The sequence below is a fragment of the Desmodus rotundus genome, chromosome 3, assembly GCF_022682495.2.
Source record: "Desmodus rotundus isolate HL8 chromosome 3, HLdesRot8A.1, whole genome shotgun sequence".
NCBI classification, from domain to species: Eukaryota; Metazoa; Chordata; class Mammalia; order Chiroptera; family Phyllostomidae; genus Desmodus; species Desmodus rotundus.
This window is the reverse complement of record NC_071389.1, coordinates 42740170-42757687: the sequence shown is the minus strand read 5'-3', so window position 1 is coordinate 42757687 and position 17518 is coordinate 42740170. Positions and strand designations below refer to the sequence as shown.

Here is a 17518-nt window from a genome sequence, read left to right as displayed (position 1 = left end):
ACATGAAAAACGGGGCTAGACTTAGAGTAAGGAGTGAAAATCGTTGGAAGAAATGGCAATAACTTCAGATATGCAGAGGAAACATCTTCCTGGCAGACAGAGCAATGTCCTGAATGACTTCTGAGGAAAGTGAAAAAAGCAAGTGTCAAACAGGACTGCACTTGAAACAGCATCAACACCGAAATAACACACAACTCTTACACAGACAATCAAGACGCTGAAATTGTCAAAGACGTTGCCAACTTTGGTTCGCTCATCAATTCAAACAGAGCCTATAGCCAAGAAATCAAGAAAAAGCTGAGACTCAAAAGGGCAGCAATGGAAGAATTAGGAAAGGTCACCAAGAGCAAAGATGTGTCATTAGAGACTAGGGCAAAGATCATCCACACCCGTGTTCCCCATTACTACGTACAGATGTGAACGTTAGACAGTGAAGAAGGCTGATGGGAAAAAAATGATTCATCTGAAATACGGTGTTGGAGAACAGCTCTACAGACACCCTGGACCGCCGGAAAGATGAACAAGAGGGTCCTACAGCTAATTAGGCCAAACACAGAGCTAGAGGCAAACGTAACAACACTGAAGCTGTCCTACTTCAGGCGCATCATGAAAAGGCACGGTTCTTTAGAAAAGACAATGATGTTGGGAAAAACAAAGGTGACGGGAAAAGAGGAGGACCAACTATGAAATAGACTGACTCTATAGAAGAAGTTGCAAGCATCAGGACACAGGAGCTGAGCTGGGGTGCTGAGGACAGGGCATTGCGGACATCCCTCATTCACAGAGTCCCAGGGTGTTGGAGCCAACTCAACAGCTCATAACACACACATACGACAGTAGAGTTTAAGCTGAGCTCAGCTCCTATACCCCATGTGGGATTACGGTATAATTTTTGAAACTATTCTGACAAGAAAACATTACCTTTCTCATCATTTGTTGAGAAAGCCACCTAGAAGGCTTCTCTAAGTTTCAACACCCTGGCTGTTGATTATCCAGAACAGGAACTATAAAATTAATTTGTAGTGAGAGGACAGTAAAAACTGTAATAGTTACCTCCTGGCATTTTGCCCTTAGAAATAAAGCTCTCAGTATAAAATTTTTAGGTTCAAGAAAAAACATTGCTTATACTTGAAGATAAACCACTTTTCTGTCCTTAACCATCTGGACCTGAAGGAGTTTTTGAAGTCTGAATTTGTGGTCTGGATTTTAGGAAACATGGGCAAGGCCTTCGCATAATGAAAAGCTTACACGCAGTGCGCACAGTGTTTCTCTGTGTACCACCTTTCAGGTGGGCAAGGCGGTCAAACCTGAGTTTCTGGCTTCTGGGAAGTGGTACCCGGGGCCCCAGATTCTTCCCAGGCTTTGCTCACCATCGCCTTTCATAAGTGGAGAACTCACCACGATCCCAGAAAATGTCTAAGACTAACTTCTGGAAACCGTAGGATGTAGCACTGATTTGTTTTCTGTGATAAGAACTTAGAGAAAAGTCTTTCAACAACAAAATAACTTTTTAAAAAATAGTGCTTACCTTTGAATATTTCTGTAACTCAGCATCATCAGCAATTTGTGTGTCCAAAGTAGCAACCTACATTTACAAAAAAAAAAAAAAATCCAATATTTGTAAAAGCATACCTTTATTTTTTCCTACATTTCCTGAAAAAATCTGTTAAACCTTTATGTTCCATCTGACCTGCATTCTACCCTCTTTTCTATGTTTCTTAACTCTGTAACACATCATAAATTTTAGAGACTATTTGCTTTTCTGTTGTTGTTCTGCACAAAAATCTTTTTTCCTAAGTTATTCAAAAGTTGAATCAGGAGATGGAGAAATACATTTACATATGCTATTTTTAAAACTCCATGACCCCCCCAAATTTTAATATAATTCTCCATTATATTGAACCCATAAAAATTTCATTCTTTTGACAAAACCAAGAGTATGGTCATTTTTACTTTTAAATTCCAGGCTTATAACAAAGCTTGCAAGGTCAGTGAAGTCAGACAAGTGTGGAAAAACTGACGCGTCTGACTTTCCACAGCAAACTCAAACCATTTCCTGGGGAGAAATAGCTGGCAAGCACACAAACAGAAAGACCTGGACTGGTGGGAAGCTCGTGGAATACCTAAGCTTTTAATCCTGGCCTAAAACTATTGTTCAGAGCTCCAATGGTGGACATCCACAGAAATGAATGGCTTACAAGCAAAATACTTCACTGATGATTTGCATCTGTAAGTTGTTAATGAAATATGGTGCATCTGGAAGGAGGAGATAAATTAAACAAGGAGCCAACTAAAGCTTTTGAAAGTACTGCAGATAAGTAGATTCTGGAAGAAAATACAATGAAAAACACTGGAGTACATGCAAGCATGACTCCGATTCATCTTGCCTGGCCTCTACTTTGTGTTCCTCATTCCTCAGAACACGTCACAACCCTAATGAGTAACTGCCACGTTAAATTCCCAACTTTGAATTCTGTCTCCGCTTTCCAGCCCCTCTGTTATAACCTCTCCATGTAAGAAATGATAGTTGGAAGAGTAGTTCCAAGGAGGATAACATTTTAACAAAAAAGAGCCCATCGCAAAACTGGCCATTTATAAATACTGATCTATTTTGTAAATACTAATTACTTTGACAGCCTACTGACAAAACAGCATTCAAAATCCATGAAGTGAAGAAGCAGTGGTGCCTGAGGACTGACAGGCAAGTACAAAATTAGCAAGAACAGAGAGGATGGACTGTTTCGACTTATCTTAATGACACTGGAAAATTTCTGACAATAGATAGTGGTTATGTATATGCTGAAGCAAGAAGAGGAAAAAAATGATCTCCAAGCAGCCAACAAGTGCTAATGATAAACATATGTAAGAAAATGTGAATGACAATAGAAATTTAATAGAATATTTTATTGCTCATGCATTTAGTGAACACTGTAGAGGATTTTCTAAGCACAGCTTTCTGCTTTCATGTGGATTCCTATGAGGAAATGTAATCAATCCCGTACTCAATGAATCTAATAACAGGTGAAAGGAAGTCTAATGGACCACTGGCACTATAAACGTATACCTAACCTAAATCACTTCCTGTTCTCCCAAATACATTTGATAATCATTCTTTCATTTTTCTCATAAAACTGTAAGATTCTTTGTGAAACATAGAACTAATATCCACAGCCCTTTCAGTGTACAATAAAACAAACAGATCATAAACGCAGTCGTAAAAATGCCAGCAATTTTAAGCAGCTGAGACAGGTTTTAAATTTAAAGGCAAGACCTCTCTCTCCTAACATTTTTCCGCCTATTGTTGACTTAAACGGTTTTACCGTGAACTGAGGGTCTGCTAATTATGACTGAAGCTTGTGTGCAGTCCTTAATTGTTGTTATAGCTTAAAATGCTACAACCCAAATCAATTGACGGGGAAAAAAAGGCAGGAGGTAAAGATAAGGGCAGGCTGGCTACTCTTTGCCTCTCCAATTTCTTTAAATTGTAGTGTTAAGGGCTTGACATGAAATGAGACACGAGTGATTTTATTTGAAGATTTTTAACATACCATTACTTCATAATCAGGGCCTAGCAGGTTTTCCCATCTGGATTTCAGCTCATTTTCTGGAAAGTCAAGGGCTTTTCCTGCATTAAAAACAAAGCAAAACAAACAAACAAAAAACCACCATAAGAATGTTGAAGCTACTGCGAGTCAAACACACTTAACTACTTAATTCTTCAATAACGGCAGTTTCAGTAAGTAAAATGGAAATAAATAAGATAAAAATGCATTAACTTAGGACTACTAGGTAAAGCAAATCAGAGGTATCCTATAAGACTGATGTAAAAACCAGCATGACCAAATTATGAAGGGGCTTTCATTGTTACAGAAAACTGTAAGAGGAAGAGGAAATAATGAGTTTTAAATAAAACTTGAATTATATACAGTTTATAGGTAAACACCCTATAGTTTACAAGTAAAATGCATCTGGCTTTGCTTTATAATATCTTAGAACTAACAGGATTTAATGTAAATGTTAATTACTTCAAAGTAGTACCTTCCACTCATCCACGGGAAAAGTAAAAACTTATCAAGCTATCTTTACTATTAACTAGGCACATCAACACAATCCATTCAGACTCTTCACTTGGGTGGACATAAAGGCATGCCTAGTTTTAACTCAACCACTGAGTACATGAGATTTAACATAATAAAAAATTTGATTTTACTTTAATCTTTGTGGCTTCATTATATCTTTAAGATTTCCTTACTTGCTATCTATATTGCCTTGTGTGCACAGGTGAGAGAACTTTAAGGAGCTATGACAGATGATGTGACCTGCCTGTCTTCCACACGACCTCAGCCAGAAGCTCAGTATACAGTCTGTAGTCTGAGTAATGCCTACTAGGCAAAAGCCAAAGTACCAAGACTATAATTTCACCTTATATCTATAGTAGTGACAGATAATAAACAAACCTCCACCTTTTTTCTGTAAGTGAAGAAAAATTCTCTCAAATTTTGTCACAAGACCAGACAAGTTACCACCCACAACACAACCAATATAACGCTATGTCTAAAATCAAACATAACTTGCAGTTATCAGTTCTTTTAGTCTTCAGCACGGGCAGCTCATCTTGGATGCATATGATGCTTAATTATATAATACATAATAACTTAATAAACACATTAGATTTTAATACATAAAACTTAATGACATAATAATTAAGTAAAACAGGCTACGCTCAGACATCAGAGACTCAGACTACTAAACACTAAAGAATTTAACTTACTAGATTTACAAAAGAATATCCATGAAATAACTACATGCTAGATAACATTTCAGGGATAACTAACCAAAGACCCCATTAAAAAGCAAATACCACTCATGTGGGCTCTGCATCTTTGTGCCTCCTCCTGCTAACACTTCCCTAAGAAATCACATTAAAGGGTTCTATCATCCTGCCTGTTAAACCTCCTCCAGACGGCAGTTTCTTACTTGGTAAACTAATCTGAACAAAATTTGCAAGGTCTTGGTTGGAATGTAAGCTTAAAAATATAGTATTTAAAGGTGATATTTCATAGGCATGTATAAAATAATGTTGCCATTTCCCTTTCCATTGTTTTGGCTGGATTTTCCCTTTCAGTCATACAAGGAAAGCACAGACAACTGTGAGTTGTAAAGTACAGCACAAAATCTAGGTAACAGAGGAAGGAGATTAGTTTTCAGTAGCTCAATAGTAAGGCCTGGGCTACAGAAAATGATCACATAAAATGATAAAAAAATAGCATGATGATCTGAAATTATTATTTCAATGGCAATGAAAGGGAGCAGAGTATACCACCCCAAAACATGCCACTTTGGCATGCAGGTTGTTTTGAGCTGAAGGCAATCAAGACCCCACAAACTTAAAAAAAAAAAAAAAGGCCTTACCTTTCCCTTAACTACCTAAAAGAATTTAGAGAGGGGGCTTGGCTCAGAAGAACTATTATCAGAGAAAACACTTTTTTTTTTTAATCTATAAGACCTATCTACACGGCAAGACAAGCTTCTGATTACTGAGCATCTGCTCTTGTTATGGTCCTGTGAATTATCTCCTCCCCTCGTAGCTCCGAGTGGCATAAAGCCTCAAGAAGAAAGGAAAAGAGCTAACTTCATAGCTATTAGAGTATTTTGGTCTTACTCGAGTTGAAGTTATACATACTCATGAAGAAAAACATAGTAAGAAGGATCTACAAAGAGAAGATAAACTATTTCTAAAAGTATTTCTAACTTCAGAATGTATCGGATTTTCACCTGATAGTTCACTGCCAGTCTCTCCGGGTTCACTTGAACCTAAGCAGCACAGACTAACTGCAGTCTGCTTGCGTCGAAAAGAACAAGGTCAATTTCCAAATCACAGGAAAAATTTAAACCTGAGTAAGGGGTTATTCCTTCCTTCAGGCCATTCTTTCCTGAGAGAAGACAATGAAAGCCAAAAGCCAAAATTTCTGCGGAACATGAGTGGTATTAAGTATTCCATTTCATTCAACCGGCAAGGCTTTCCCGGGCACTCTGTGCAGGAGACCGGGAGACTGTTGTTACTCTGTATGTTTGCAGGACACAGTCAACTACAGTAGCTGAGGTGTCAAAGTACAAAGTAAAAGAACAAAGTTGCATACCAATTAAAAAGAAGAGTAAAAGACAAATATATATGGCTCCGCAGTGACTTGATGAAACATACAAAATGCACACATTATTAATTTTTATGATGAAAAGGAAATACTGCTATGCATATTACAGATAGCTATATATCTATAGCTATATCAATAATGTGCAAGCTAATGTATGCAGTAATTAAAAATGCTGACAATATTAAAAAATAACCATCACGTACTACTAAAAATGCATTCAAAATAAATATAATCAAAGATCAAACAACAATATACTTGGTTCCCCAATGCCACAAGTGTTAAGATTCTGACTTTAAGAATATCCTATTTTATATCACCAAAATGGCTCTAAAACTCCTCCCATTATATTAACTATAAAGAGAGAAAATGGTCAACAAATGATAAAGTCAAAATACTTAGCTTTGAATCGAATGCTTGTGCCTACCCAGTTTTCCTAAGGCTTGTGTGTTGTCATTTTTTAGATTATCCATTTTTTCTTCCATTTCCTCATCTTCACCACCCAAATTAGTTTCTACTTCCAGTGCTCCAGTTGGCAAGAGGGCTGGTGTTTTGGGTGGTTCTACAGCAGCTCCTACAATAAGAATTGCACACTTGAATCACCAGCAGCTAAAGACCATATTTAAGTGAGCTTATTCTACTCCTGTTCTACTGGTTAAAAACCTCATTACAAACACCGTAACTTATATGTGTGATTCCCTTCTTTAAAATCTCAACTGTAATAAATAACCAATGAATTCCTTTAAAACATAAATATGTTGCTCTGGCCAGTATGGCTCAGTTGGTTGGAGTATCATCCCATAAACTGAAAGGTCACTGGTTTGATTCACGGTTGAGGCACATGCCAGGGTTGTGGGTTTTGTCCCCAGTCAGGGCATGTAGGAGAAGGCAACCAGTAGATGTTTCTCTCTTGCATCAGTGTTTCTCTCCCTTTCTTTCTCCCTCCCTTTCACTCTCTAAAAATCAATAAACATGTCCTTAGATGAGGGTAATACATACATACATACATAACTGCCTTGGCAGTATTGAAAAGAATAAGGAACTAGGCAGTGGGAAGACATATGCAAGGTCAAGTCAATGACAAGGCAGGAGTAGATGCTTTTCCATATGGCTTTGGAGAAGAACAGGAGCACTGGTGACTTAGGCTCCTGCTGTTGTGGTGGGCAGAAAACAAGACCTGCAGAACAAGCTGGTCCCACTGTCCTGGGCTCTCTGAGGGTCTGGTATGACATCATCATGAATATAACAAACAATGTACACAGGTAAATTGGAAGGGACCTGGAGAGCATTGCCCTGGTTGCAGAGACTCCTCCCTTAGCTAAGTACAGTAACAGGATATCCAAAGCTTTCGATCTCAAACATTCAAGTCACAATGTATCTTAAACACACACAAAAAATTAAACAAGAGTCATTTCAAATTATTTTTTAAATAATCACGAATCACTCATAAAAAGTATTCTTACAAATAATATTTAACCTGAATCTATGTAAAGCTTTAGATTTACCTTTCAGGAAACAGTGTGCAGATAAACAAGTTAAATGATACCACAAAGAAACTATTGAATTCAGAATGTAGCATTCTAGGGGCAAAGGAACTAATGTGTTCGAAAGTCTATGCCCTGGGTAGGGGTGGGGGATACTTCTTAATTAAGAAACCAAAGAAACATAACACATGCAGTGAGTGCGATGCATTATTAGATCTTGATTTTATGGGGCTGGGGGGCGGGCGGAGGGAGCAAGAGGAGAAGCTACAAAAGACATTTGCGGCAACTTAAGTATGTGTTGGGTATTTGACATTAGGGAATTACTATTAATTTTCTTTGATATGATAATGACATTATGTTTATCTAAGAAAACAGCCTTCGCTTCAAAGCTGTATACTGAAGTACGTAGGACCAAAGTGTCATAACGTCTACGACTCACTCTAAAATGGATCAGGGGAAAAAAAAAACATAAAGAGAGGAAGCAAATATGGTAAAATGAAAGCTGCTGAATCTAAATCATGGGCATTTGGTATATTATTTTTCATTTTTTTTGTATGTTTGAAATTTTTTATAATAAATGGTTGGAAAGGATAACCAGTTAAAAGCTCCTTCTGATCTTCACATGAGACTTTAAATCATGCATAGGATTTTTTAGATCATCAATCCACTGAAACACACTAAACACACAGCCCAATGCCAGCAAAAGAAATGCCAGTCGTGGGGAATAACAGTTACATGCCCAAGTTTACAGTACAAGCAGTGCAATGATGTGATTCTGGGCTACAAAACAAAGTAGGTTGAGTTACCAGCCGCCATTATCTAAAAGATAAATCATAAGTAAGGACACGAAATGATAATAGTAGTGGTAACAATATAATAATAGGAAGGTACTGTGCCAGAACTAGAAGCCGTGCGGTTTGTTCCAGTAGGACAGACTGCAGTGCCATGTGGAAGGCACACCGAGGGGTGTCACATGGGCCAGGCGGCAAAGGCATACCCACACAGCCTTATGTAGTGGCCACACAAAAACAAGCAATCACAGTGGAGGGTCAGATGCTACCGTGAGTGCTCTTCGAAGGGTGCTAGGGAAACAAACGAGAAGGTCACCCAAACCTTGGAGGGAGAGGTAAGATTTAGAGTCAAAACTTACCCCAGTCCGAATTTAAAATGTAGGCATGCCCAGTAAAGAATCACTAATTTGCAGATGACATACTTCATTTGATATAACAGACTAAAGCCCAACGCTCTCTCAGAGCTATTAAAACCATTATATTGATATAAATATTTATGTACAACTTTTAAGGTCAGTGTAGCATTTGTACAATTTGTACTATTTAGGCAATTTTAAATTTCATAAGAACAATGCAGTTGATAGGGCATCTGTCTTTGAGAGCCAAAATTTCCACTATCATGTAAAACTTGAAAAGTTCCAATTTAATACAAATCAATAGCTGTTGAAAGCAAAGGCTTCCAGGCTTATTACATCTTCAGAGGAAAGGAAAAAAAAAACGTATTTATCTTCTGATAAATTCTAATGGAATTATTTCTTACTCACTAGTTTTATAACTAGTCATTCATTTTAAATTGAATATGTGTCCCCATGATTGTCGAATTTTGATCTACACATTTATAAGCTGATAATTAAGTGGAACCTAAGCAACAAAACAAACAAATGAGCAAAACAGAACCAGAGACTTGGAAATAAAGAACAAACTGACAGTGACCAGAGGGTAGTTGGGAAGTGGGTAATGGGGGGGAAAGAAGGGGAAGGGGCAAGCCAAGGAACATGAACAGAGGACTCATAGGCACGGACTTTGGGTGGGGGATTGACTATGGGAGTGGGGGGGGATGGGGCAGGGGACAGCAATGGGAAAAAAGGCAGGACAACTGTAACTGATCAACAATTAAAATTAAAATTAAAAACAAAATTAAAAATAAAATAAAATAATGTATGTTAATTAAAAATTGACATGCATACAATGTTTTTGCTCCATAATGAAAATTTACTGTTCATGTAATCAAAATAACAACATATATTATTCTACGAATAAAAATGTTCTTGATGGAAATTCAGGTTTTATTTTCTCTTGCTATACTTCAAAATGTAAATCAAGAGACATTAGAATCAAATATATCACTGGAAGTAAATGAAACCTGAAGTCTGCAAAATGTCAAAGCATTAGACAAACGAGAGCTCCTGAACTAAAGGTGTCAAAGCTTTATTACTCAAACGTAAGTAATAAATGAAATTTGGAAGCTTTCTGGGAAAATGATTTCCATAACCATTTAGAGAAGCTCTCTGAGCTCGATGTGAGTCAGGGTTCATGTTCTAACATTTGGGCTGGCACATTAGAGTAGGCAAAGGAAGCTCTTCTTCAGTGCACGGATGAGCCGATTCATTTCTCCATCATTGCATGACACGAGGTGGGCAGTCTTTCCTTCCCAGACTCACAGAGTAACTTCCATCAATTAGCTACTCTTCCAAATCCAGACTACATGGTGGGCAGAGGGACCGTGGGATCCATTACCTCCATCTGAGGGCTGTTCCACAAGTGGGGGCTGTTCCACAAGTGAGGAAGCTGGTGGGGGTGTCCTCCTTCGAACCAGGGTTAAGTGCACCACTTGCCCTGCGTTGCGTAATACTTCGACAACATCCTGGTTGGCAAAACCTTGAATATTCACACCATCAACCTAAAACACATTAAGACAGGTTCCAAGTCAGCTACTACTTTAAATTCTGCCAAGGCAGAATCAAATTAGGCAATTCATTTTATCCTGAAAATAATTTGTACTAGACCTAAGGAAGTTTTTGAATAATGAGAAGTTAGTGGTAAAATATGTGGGCAAACTTCCTGAGACAGTAGAAAGCAAATTCAAGCATGTACTCCTAAGTCACACATTTTAACTTACAGCCTGAGAGGCAAAAAATCTAATTTTCTGATGCTCTTCAAAATTCCAGGTGGATAACCAGTTGTCACACATAGTTCTCAAGGTGCATTAATAGAAGCCATTATTATCAAAATTGAAAGGGGTGCAATACCTCATCCCTCTACCCTATCAATATGTGATATTTTCCCGAAGAAATACACTGACCTCTCTCCATTAGGTCCTTTTTTTACATATTTTAAAAATTTACTGATTTGGGGGAGAGAGAGAGAGAGAAACATTAATTTGTTGTTCAACTTATTCATGCATTCATTGGTTGATTCGTGTATGTGCCCGACAACGTTGGCATATAGGGACAATGCTCTAACCAACTAGCTACCCGGCCAGGGTCTTCCATTAAGTCTTCCAGCATTCTGAAAAAGTATGCGCAAGAAAGGTATTTACTAATCTAAGTCAAGTCAAATTGTACATTTCTGAAGTCCATTGGGACAAAAAGACCTCCTCTCTCAATCTTCTTCAAGCTAGACACATCATTGCTTTTGTTTTCCCCATAAGTATTTTCTCCAGTGTCCGCTGTTATTGCTGGTCTCTGAACCCAGCAAATCACAAGACAATTCCTAAACCCAGTAATGTAAAAGCCAAGAGTCACGAAACACGCTTCCCGAGATAGTCTTGAAAGACAAAGACTCAGTCCTGGCTGGTGTGGCTCAGTGGATTGAGCCTGTGAACAATGGTTGGATTCCCAGTCAGGGCACATGCCCTGCCTGTGGGCCCGGTCCCCCCACTGATGTTTCTCTCCTTCTCTTTCTCCCTCCCTCCCTCTCTCTCTGGAAATAAATAAATAAAATCTTTAAAAAAAGAAAGGCAAAGACTCAAATTACACAAACAAAATTTTATTTCATGTAAACCACTAAATTAAATGTGTGTATATTTGTGTCTACGCTTAAAATTATTATGAAAATAAACTATAAATTTAATTTTCTACTAAATGGAGGAAAGACTAATCTGAATTGATAAAAGGTAATTGTTATATTATCAAATATATAAAACATCTCAATTTTGTATATAGTCATTACTGTTAGAAAAACTATTCTCACAAAAAAATAAAAAGATCTAATAAATGGCCTATTAATTTTATAAATGGGTGACTTTAAAGAACATGAAGAGGTGCCTGAAAAGTGTTTTCTAGAAGAATGCTAGAGCACCTTTCAAATATGTGTCTGTATATTAAAATATATTTATATATGTAATTTTTCCCTACAAATATAGTTAGTCATTCCTTTCTTCACAGACAGTAAAAAAAAAGCAAATTAAAATTAGGACCATAAAAGTCGAAATTAATGAGATTTCAGTGTACTAACAAATTTAATTTTTTAAAATATTATGAGACTATATTAAGCCATTCCCCTCTCACACATAATAAAGATAACTTTTTTCCCTAACTTGTTTCAATTCTGAAACTGAAGGCAGTTAGTTACTTACAGCAACTATTTGGTCATTCACTTGAATCTGTCCACTGTGGTAGGCAGCACTGCCAGGTATCACACTCTTCACATAAATCCCTGAAGCCTCTCCTAAGGGGCACAGAACGTGGGAAAAGGAAGAAAGCTCTAATTACTCCTTGATTGCAAAATTCGTATTAAGAGGTTAATTAGCTAAAGGGGCTGACTGGAGGCTTGATAAAAACTATTTTGAACACAAGCAGAGAAACTGATGGATTATTTCAAACTGTCACCGGCGCAAGTGACCTGAATTTGAAATGATCTGACTGATGACTCTTTCTGGGAAAATAATAGCAATGGAAGCTCGATGAAATGCACTCTGATACAAGCCGGATTCCAAAGAGCCCAGACGAAGTCTCACCCTCTTCTCTTGGTCTGTCACACTTCTCCCCATCGACTTGGCATAGCTCTCATCATTTTTCACCGGCACTATGAGAAGAGTCTCCTAACAGGTCTTCCTGACTATATGCAGTTCACTGTTCATGCTAGTTTCCCCCAAAACAGGAAAAAAAGAGGTACACACAGACTTAAAAATCTAGAATAATCCCAGCAACATGAAATGATCCTTGTATTATAAAACAAAACATTTAAACAGAAAAATGGCCATATAAAAATCACAACTATATAAAAAATATGCATGCCTATAGGCAAAAGGAAAATTGAAAAATGAAAAACTGTAGCTCTGGATGACTTTATATTTTTATTTTTTAGTATCAAATAAATTTAAAAATACTGTCTGCAGAAGAAAAGTAAACACAATGGATTTTCATCACCTACATAAAAAAAGTAAATTTCATAAAGTCACATTCAAGGACCTCCACAATCTGCCCCAAACTAATACTTTTTAAAAAAAATTTTACTTCATCCCTCCAACACGACAAAACTCCAGACACATGAGGCTCTTGACACTCCACCAAAACAAGTATTTTCTTGATTTCAGACCTTTTCTCATTTCATTTTTTCCTTCCTGCCAACCTCACCCCTGTATCAAGCCCTTTTCCTTGTCCATGCCCAGCATGAATGTCCTTCTTTATAAATCCCCCATTGCCCTCTGTCACACTGACTCTTATCCACTGTGGTAGTTTGCTTCCATCTCTGCTAAGACACGTATTTCAGTTATCCTTGAGCAATTAAGTTATTTACATGTTTCTCTCCCTGAAATATTCATTATTCCACATCCTCCAAAACTAACCAAAGTAACTGCTCAAAAGTTCCAATGAATGAAATAAAGAGAATTATTTTGAAAGAGTACATGTTAAAAACCTTACTGAGTTTTACAATGTTCTAGTTTTGGCATTCACCCCCCTCCCAATCCCAAAAACTTCTTTTGAGGGTAAAGAAGTAAAACGATTTTTTTCTTTATTCAGTAACATAAGCATTACATTTTATCAATTTTCTATCTTTCGCTTTCATTTTACTCTGAATGTATATTGTGAAGATTAAAAGGGCACCTTGAAAACTTCATATAATAAAGGTTCATAAGTCAATACATTTAGGAACTAAGCCATGATTTCTCTAACCAGATAACATATTAAGAGCTATTGATATTGTTTTTTTGCAACATATTTATACAAGCCATACTGAGCTCTCTTGGAACTCATTTAAATTCTGAACCTAAAAAAGGTGGCACTTAGAAAAAGCTAGTTTTGAAAATAGTTCTTTCATTAGGCTAAAATAGTACAAGGTGGCCTGACATGAATTTCATTCAGGACTTTGAATACATTAACACTTTTAATCTTTCCACCTGCTCTAAGTAGTCAAAATAATAATTAAAACAAAATTAACCCTCTAATCTTGCTATTTTCTAAAAACACTAGAACATTTCATAACTCTCAACTTTCATGTTATTAGCAAATATCTATGAAAGGTTTATTTTTCCTTACTCTGATGATTTTCTTATAATAACAGAGTAACTCTTACAGTGAAAGCTACCAAAGCTTTACATGGAGGAGCTGAGAGAGAATTATTATTCAGAGACACCTGAGCCATGTACTTATTCTTACAACGTATGTCCTTTATATGAAAGGAAAATAACTCTAATTAAAGTATTTGTTTCATCTTTTGTTTTGGTACTTAAATACAACAGTAATACTTTTTGACATTCATAATATGAAATATATGCAAGGATCATTTTACTTTACTACATGTAAAATGTTATAATATGTAAAAGTCACACTATTCAAAATATGTCTCTCTTAGAAATAAGAGGATATACAATTCAAATGCTACACACTGAATTGGATAATTAAATTCTGTTGTTAATGACTATTGAGGCAGCTATTGAGATAAAACTGTGTGATATTGATAAGATATTTGGTTTTTATCCACAGTTCCTGGCTCACAGGTCCCAAAACCCTTGGAATTTCCTAAGTGTTGAGAGTGGTAAGTCTTTTTTGTTACCTTAATGAGGTGACTTTGGGAAAGCACCTTCAGCTGGGGGCTGGTTGCCAGAGGAACCAACCCTGTGATTAGAGGTTTGGAACTTTCAGTCCCAAGGTAATAGAGGAAAGGGATTTTTAAGGGGAAAGGGGAAAGATAAGTCTAATTGCCAATGGCCAGTGATTTTGTCAATCCTGGCAATGTGATGAGGCCTCCATAAAAACCCAGGAGGTCAGCTCTGTTGGTTCTTTTTCAGGGAGTTTTCCCACTGGGGAAACAGAACACTTCCAGGTGCAACCACGCTGGGCCTCACGCTCCAAGAGGACAGGACTACCTTCTCTCAGAACTTCACCTTGTGTACTTTTTAATCTGGCTTTGGATGGTATGTTTTAATATCCTTGGTAACAAATCAATCATCTAGTGAGTAAACAGGTTTTCCTTAGTTCTGTGAGCCATTCTAGCTAACTAATCGAACCCAAAGAGGGGGTCATGGGAACATCTGACTTATAGCCAGTCAGTAGAGAAGTACATATAGAAGCCTAGGCGTGCAACTGACATCTGAAGGAGAGTGTGGTTTCTTGGGACTGAATGTGATTCTATCCTCGAGTAGAAAATGCCAGAACTGAGTTGAATTCTCAGGCACCCTGCTGGCATCTGAGAATTGCTTGTTGAAAGTGGGTCTGGGAGCCTTTTTTAAACTGTGCTCCTTTCATTATTGAAAATTAACTGGTTTCTACTATAGATTCATGGTTTTATTATTCAATGTTTATATTAAAATCCGCAGACACTTAATTTCACTGTCTAGAAACCTTAATATCCTTTACAACTATTTCCAAATGTAAAATAGAAATGGTTCACTTACCTGTATGAGCAGTTCCAACATAGCCAACAATTCTAATCCCAAGACTCTGTCCATCATTTTTAATGAGTTCAACATTGTAAGTTTCATAAAGACTAGAATTGTCCTAAGAAGAAGAATAATTTTAATTATACATAATGTTTAGTTACATTACTGTACGTATGCAGTAAATTTGTGCATGGTTCGTCAAGTATTTCTTAGTACCTATGGCAGGCAGAACTTTAAGATGGTCCCCATGACTTAAAATCCTAGTGCTAGTCCTGTATTCGTCACATTACATGGCAAAGTGGAGAGTATCCAGGTGAGCCTGATCTAATCAAGCACCCTTCAAAAGCAGAGTTTTCACCTGTTGGTGGCAGAAAAAGATCTGACTTACGGACTTGTGGTTTGAAGATGAAGTGGGTCATGTGAGAAGGAATGCAGTGGTCCTTAAAGAGCTGAAAGATGTCCTTAGCTGCTGATGGCCAGCAAAGAGAGACTTCAGTCTTACAACTGCAAAGACCTACACTGTGTTAAGGTTCTAAATGAGTTTGGAAATAGATTATCCCAGAGCATCCATATTTGGAGCCAGCGCGGCCACACCTTGATTTTGGCCTTGTAAGAATCTATGGAAACAGCCAGGACGTGCCCACCCAGATGTCTGAACTACAGAACTGTGAACTAACAAAGGGTATTGTTTCAAGCCACTAAGTTTGTGGTAATTTGTTACACAACAATAGAAAATCAATACAGCCACTTGGAAAAACTCAGCATTAATTTCTATCTGAAAGAATTAAATGTAAAGAAAAATGTAGAAACAAATGATAACATTAATTATTGTAATAATCACTGTAAGCAAAAAATACTGACCTAAAACTATTTTCATTACTTGTCTTCTAATGTAAGATATTTCTATAAAAAAGTAAAGTATCTAAAACCATAATGCCTTGCTCTCAGTTCAAAGCAGTAACAGTTGAAAGTAAACATTGATGGCATCAAATTGTCACTTACAGCATAGCTACTCTGGTCCCTCACGACACAGGCAAACAACTTTACAGAAAACACCAAATGGCCCTGCAAAGGAAAGGTGGCTTCGCAGCCTTCTCACCATAATCACTCCTCTTTTCTTTTCTCTCCTCCTAGCCCCTCCTTTTAAAAAAACATTTCTTTCCTTTTACCTTATTGTCTCTTGATTCAAAGCCTATGAGATAATCGGAAAGTGCTTGGAATGAACCAGGAACAGGAGAATTCCAATCCCAGCTCTGCCATCTACTCTTTATATAACTTTTAACAAGTTACATGGACTTCAGTTTCCTCATCTTTGAATGGATGGTATGACCTATCTTTTACAATTCTTGGGAGGAATTCAGGTGACCTGAACAATTCCAGGTGCTTGATAAGAATTAATTATAATATTATTATATAACTATAATGTTACATAGTTATACCATTATAGTTATACTATTATATAACTGTATTAATCATAATAAATATTATTAATGTCTCTTCCCTTTGGCCAATTTGTTCCTCTCATACATGACTTATGACTTGATTGGTTTTTACAGTTTCTGCTCCACCACCTGGATGTCTCCTTACCAATCTTCTCCTGCCTCCCCTCTGGTTACTGTCAGATTGTTCTTAATTTCAATGTCTCTGGTTATATTTTGTTTGCTTGTTTTGTTGATTAGGTTCCACTTAAAGGTGAGATCATATGGTATCTGTCCCTCACTGCCTAGCTTATTTCACTTAGCATAATGCTCTCCAGTTCCATCCACGCTGTCGTAAAGAGTAGGAGCTCCTTCTTTCTTTCTGCTGCGTAGTATTCCATTGTGTAAATGTACCATAGTTTTTTGATCCACTCATTTACTGATGGGCAATTAGGTTGCTTCCAGCACTTGGCTATTATAAATTGTGCTGCTATGAACATTGGGGTGGGTGCACAGGTTCTTTTGGATCGGTGTTTCAGGGTTCTTAGGATATAATCCCAGCAGTGGAATTGCTGGTTAAAAGGGGGGAGTGGTAGAAGGTAAATGTAGACAACTGTACTTGAACAACAATAAAATAGTTAAAAAAAAAAGAAATGGCAAGAATTATTATTCTCCAATTTACAGATGAGTAACTGAGGCTCAGACAGAAAGAATGACTTAACCCTGAGAGACAGCAGAAAATAAAATCAAATTTGTCTAATGTCTTTAAATTAGGTTCTTCTGCTGCTTCACTGTTGGACGCTGAGACACAACTCACACTCATGTGGCATTTCAAGTTGAAGACAAGGTTTCT

General features: G+C 37.2%; 1 protein-coding gene across 3 annotated transcripts in view; it reads right to left on the bottom strand.

Moving 5' to 3' along the window:
* The window catches only part of PATJ (PATJ crumbs cell polarity complex component), a 322107-nt gene that overhangs the window by 267971 nt on the left and 36618 nt on the right, over positions 1-17518 (bottom strand). For all 3 annotated transcript variants that reach the window (XM_024565364.3, XM_024565365.3, XM_024565366.4), the window contains exons 9-14: positions 15263-15365; positions 12002-12093; positions 10162-10324; positions 6577-6723; positions 3549-3625; positions 1529-1585 (exon numbers count right to left, since the gene is read on the bottom strand). In XM_024565364.3, coding sequence (XP_024421132.2) covers positions 1529-1585; positions 3549-3625; positions 6577-6723; positions 10162-10324; positions 12002-12093; positions 15263-15365 — 639 coding nt within the window. The remainder of the gene's footprint in view (positions 1-1528; positions 1586-3548; positions 3626-6576; positions 6724-10161; positions 10325-12001; positions 12094-15262; positions 15366-17518) is intronic.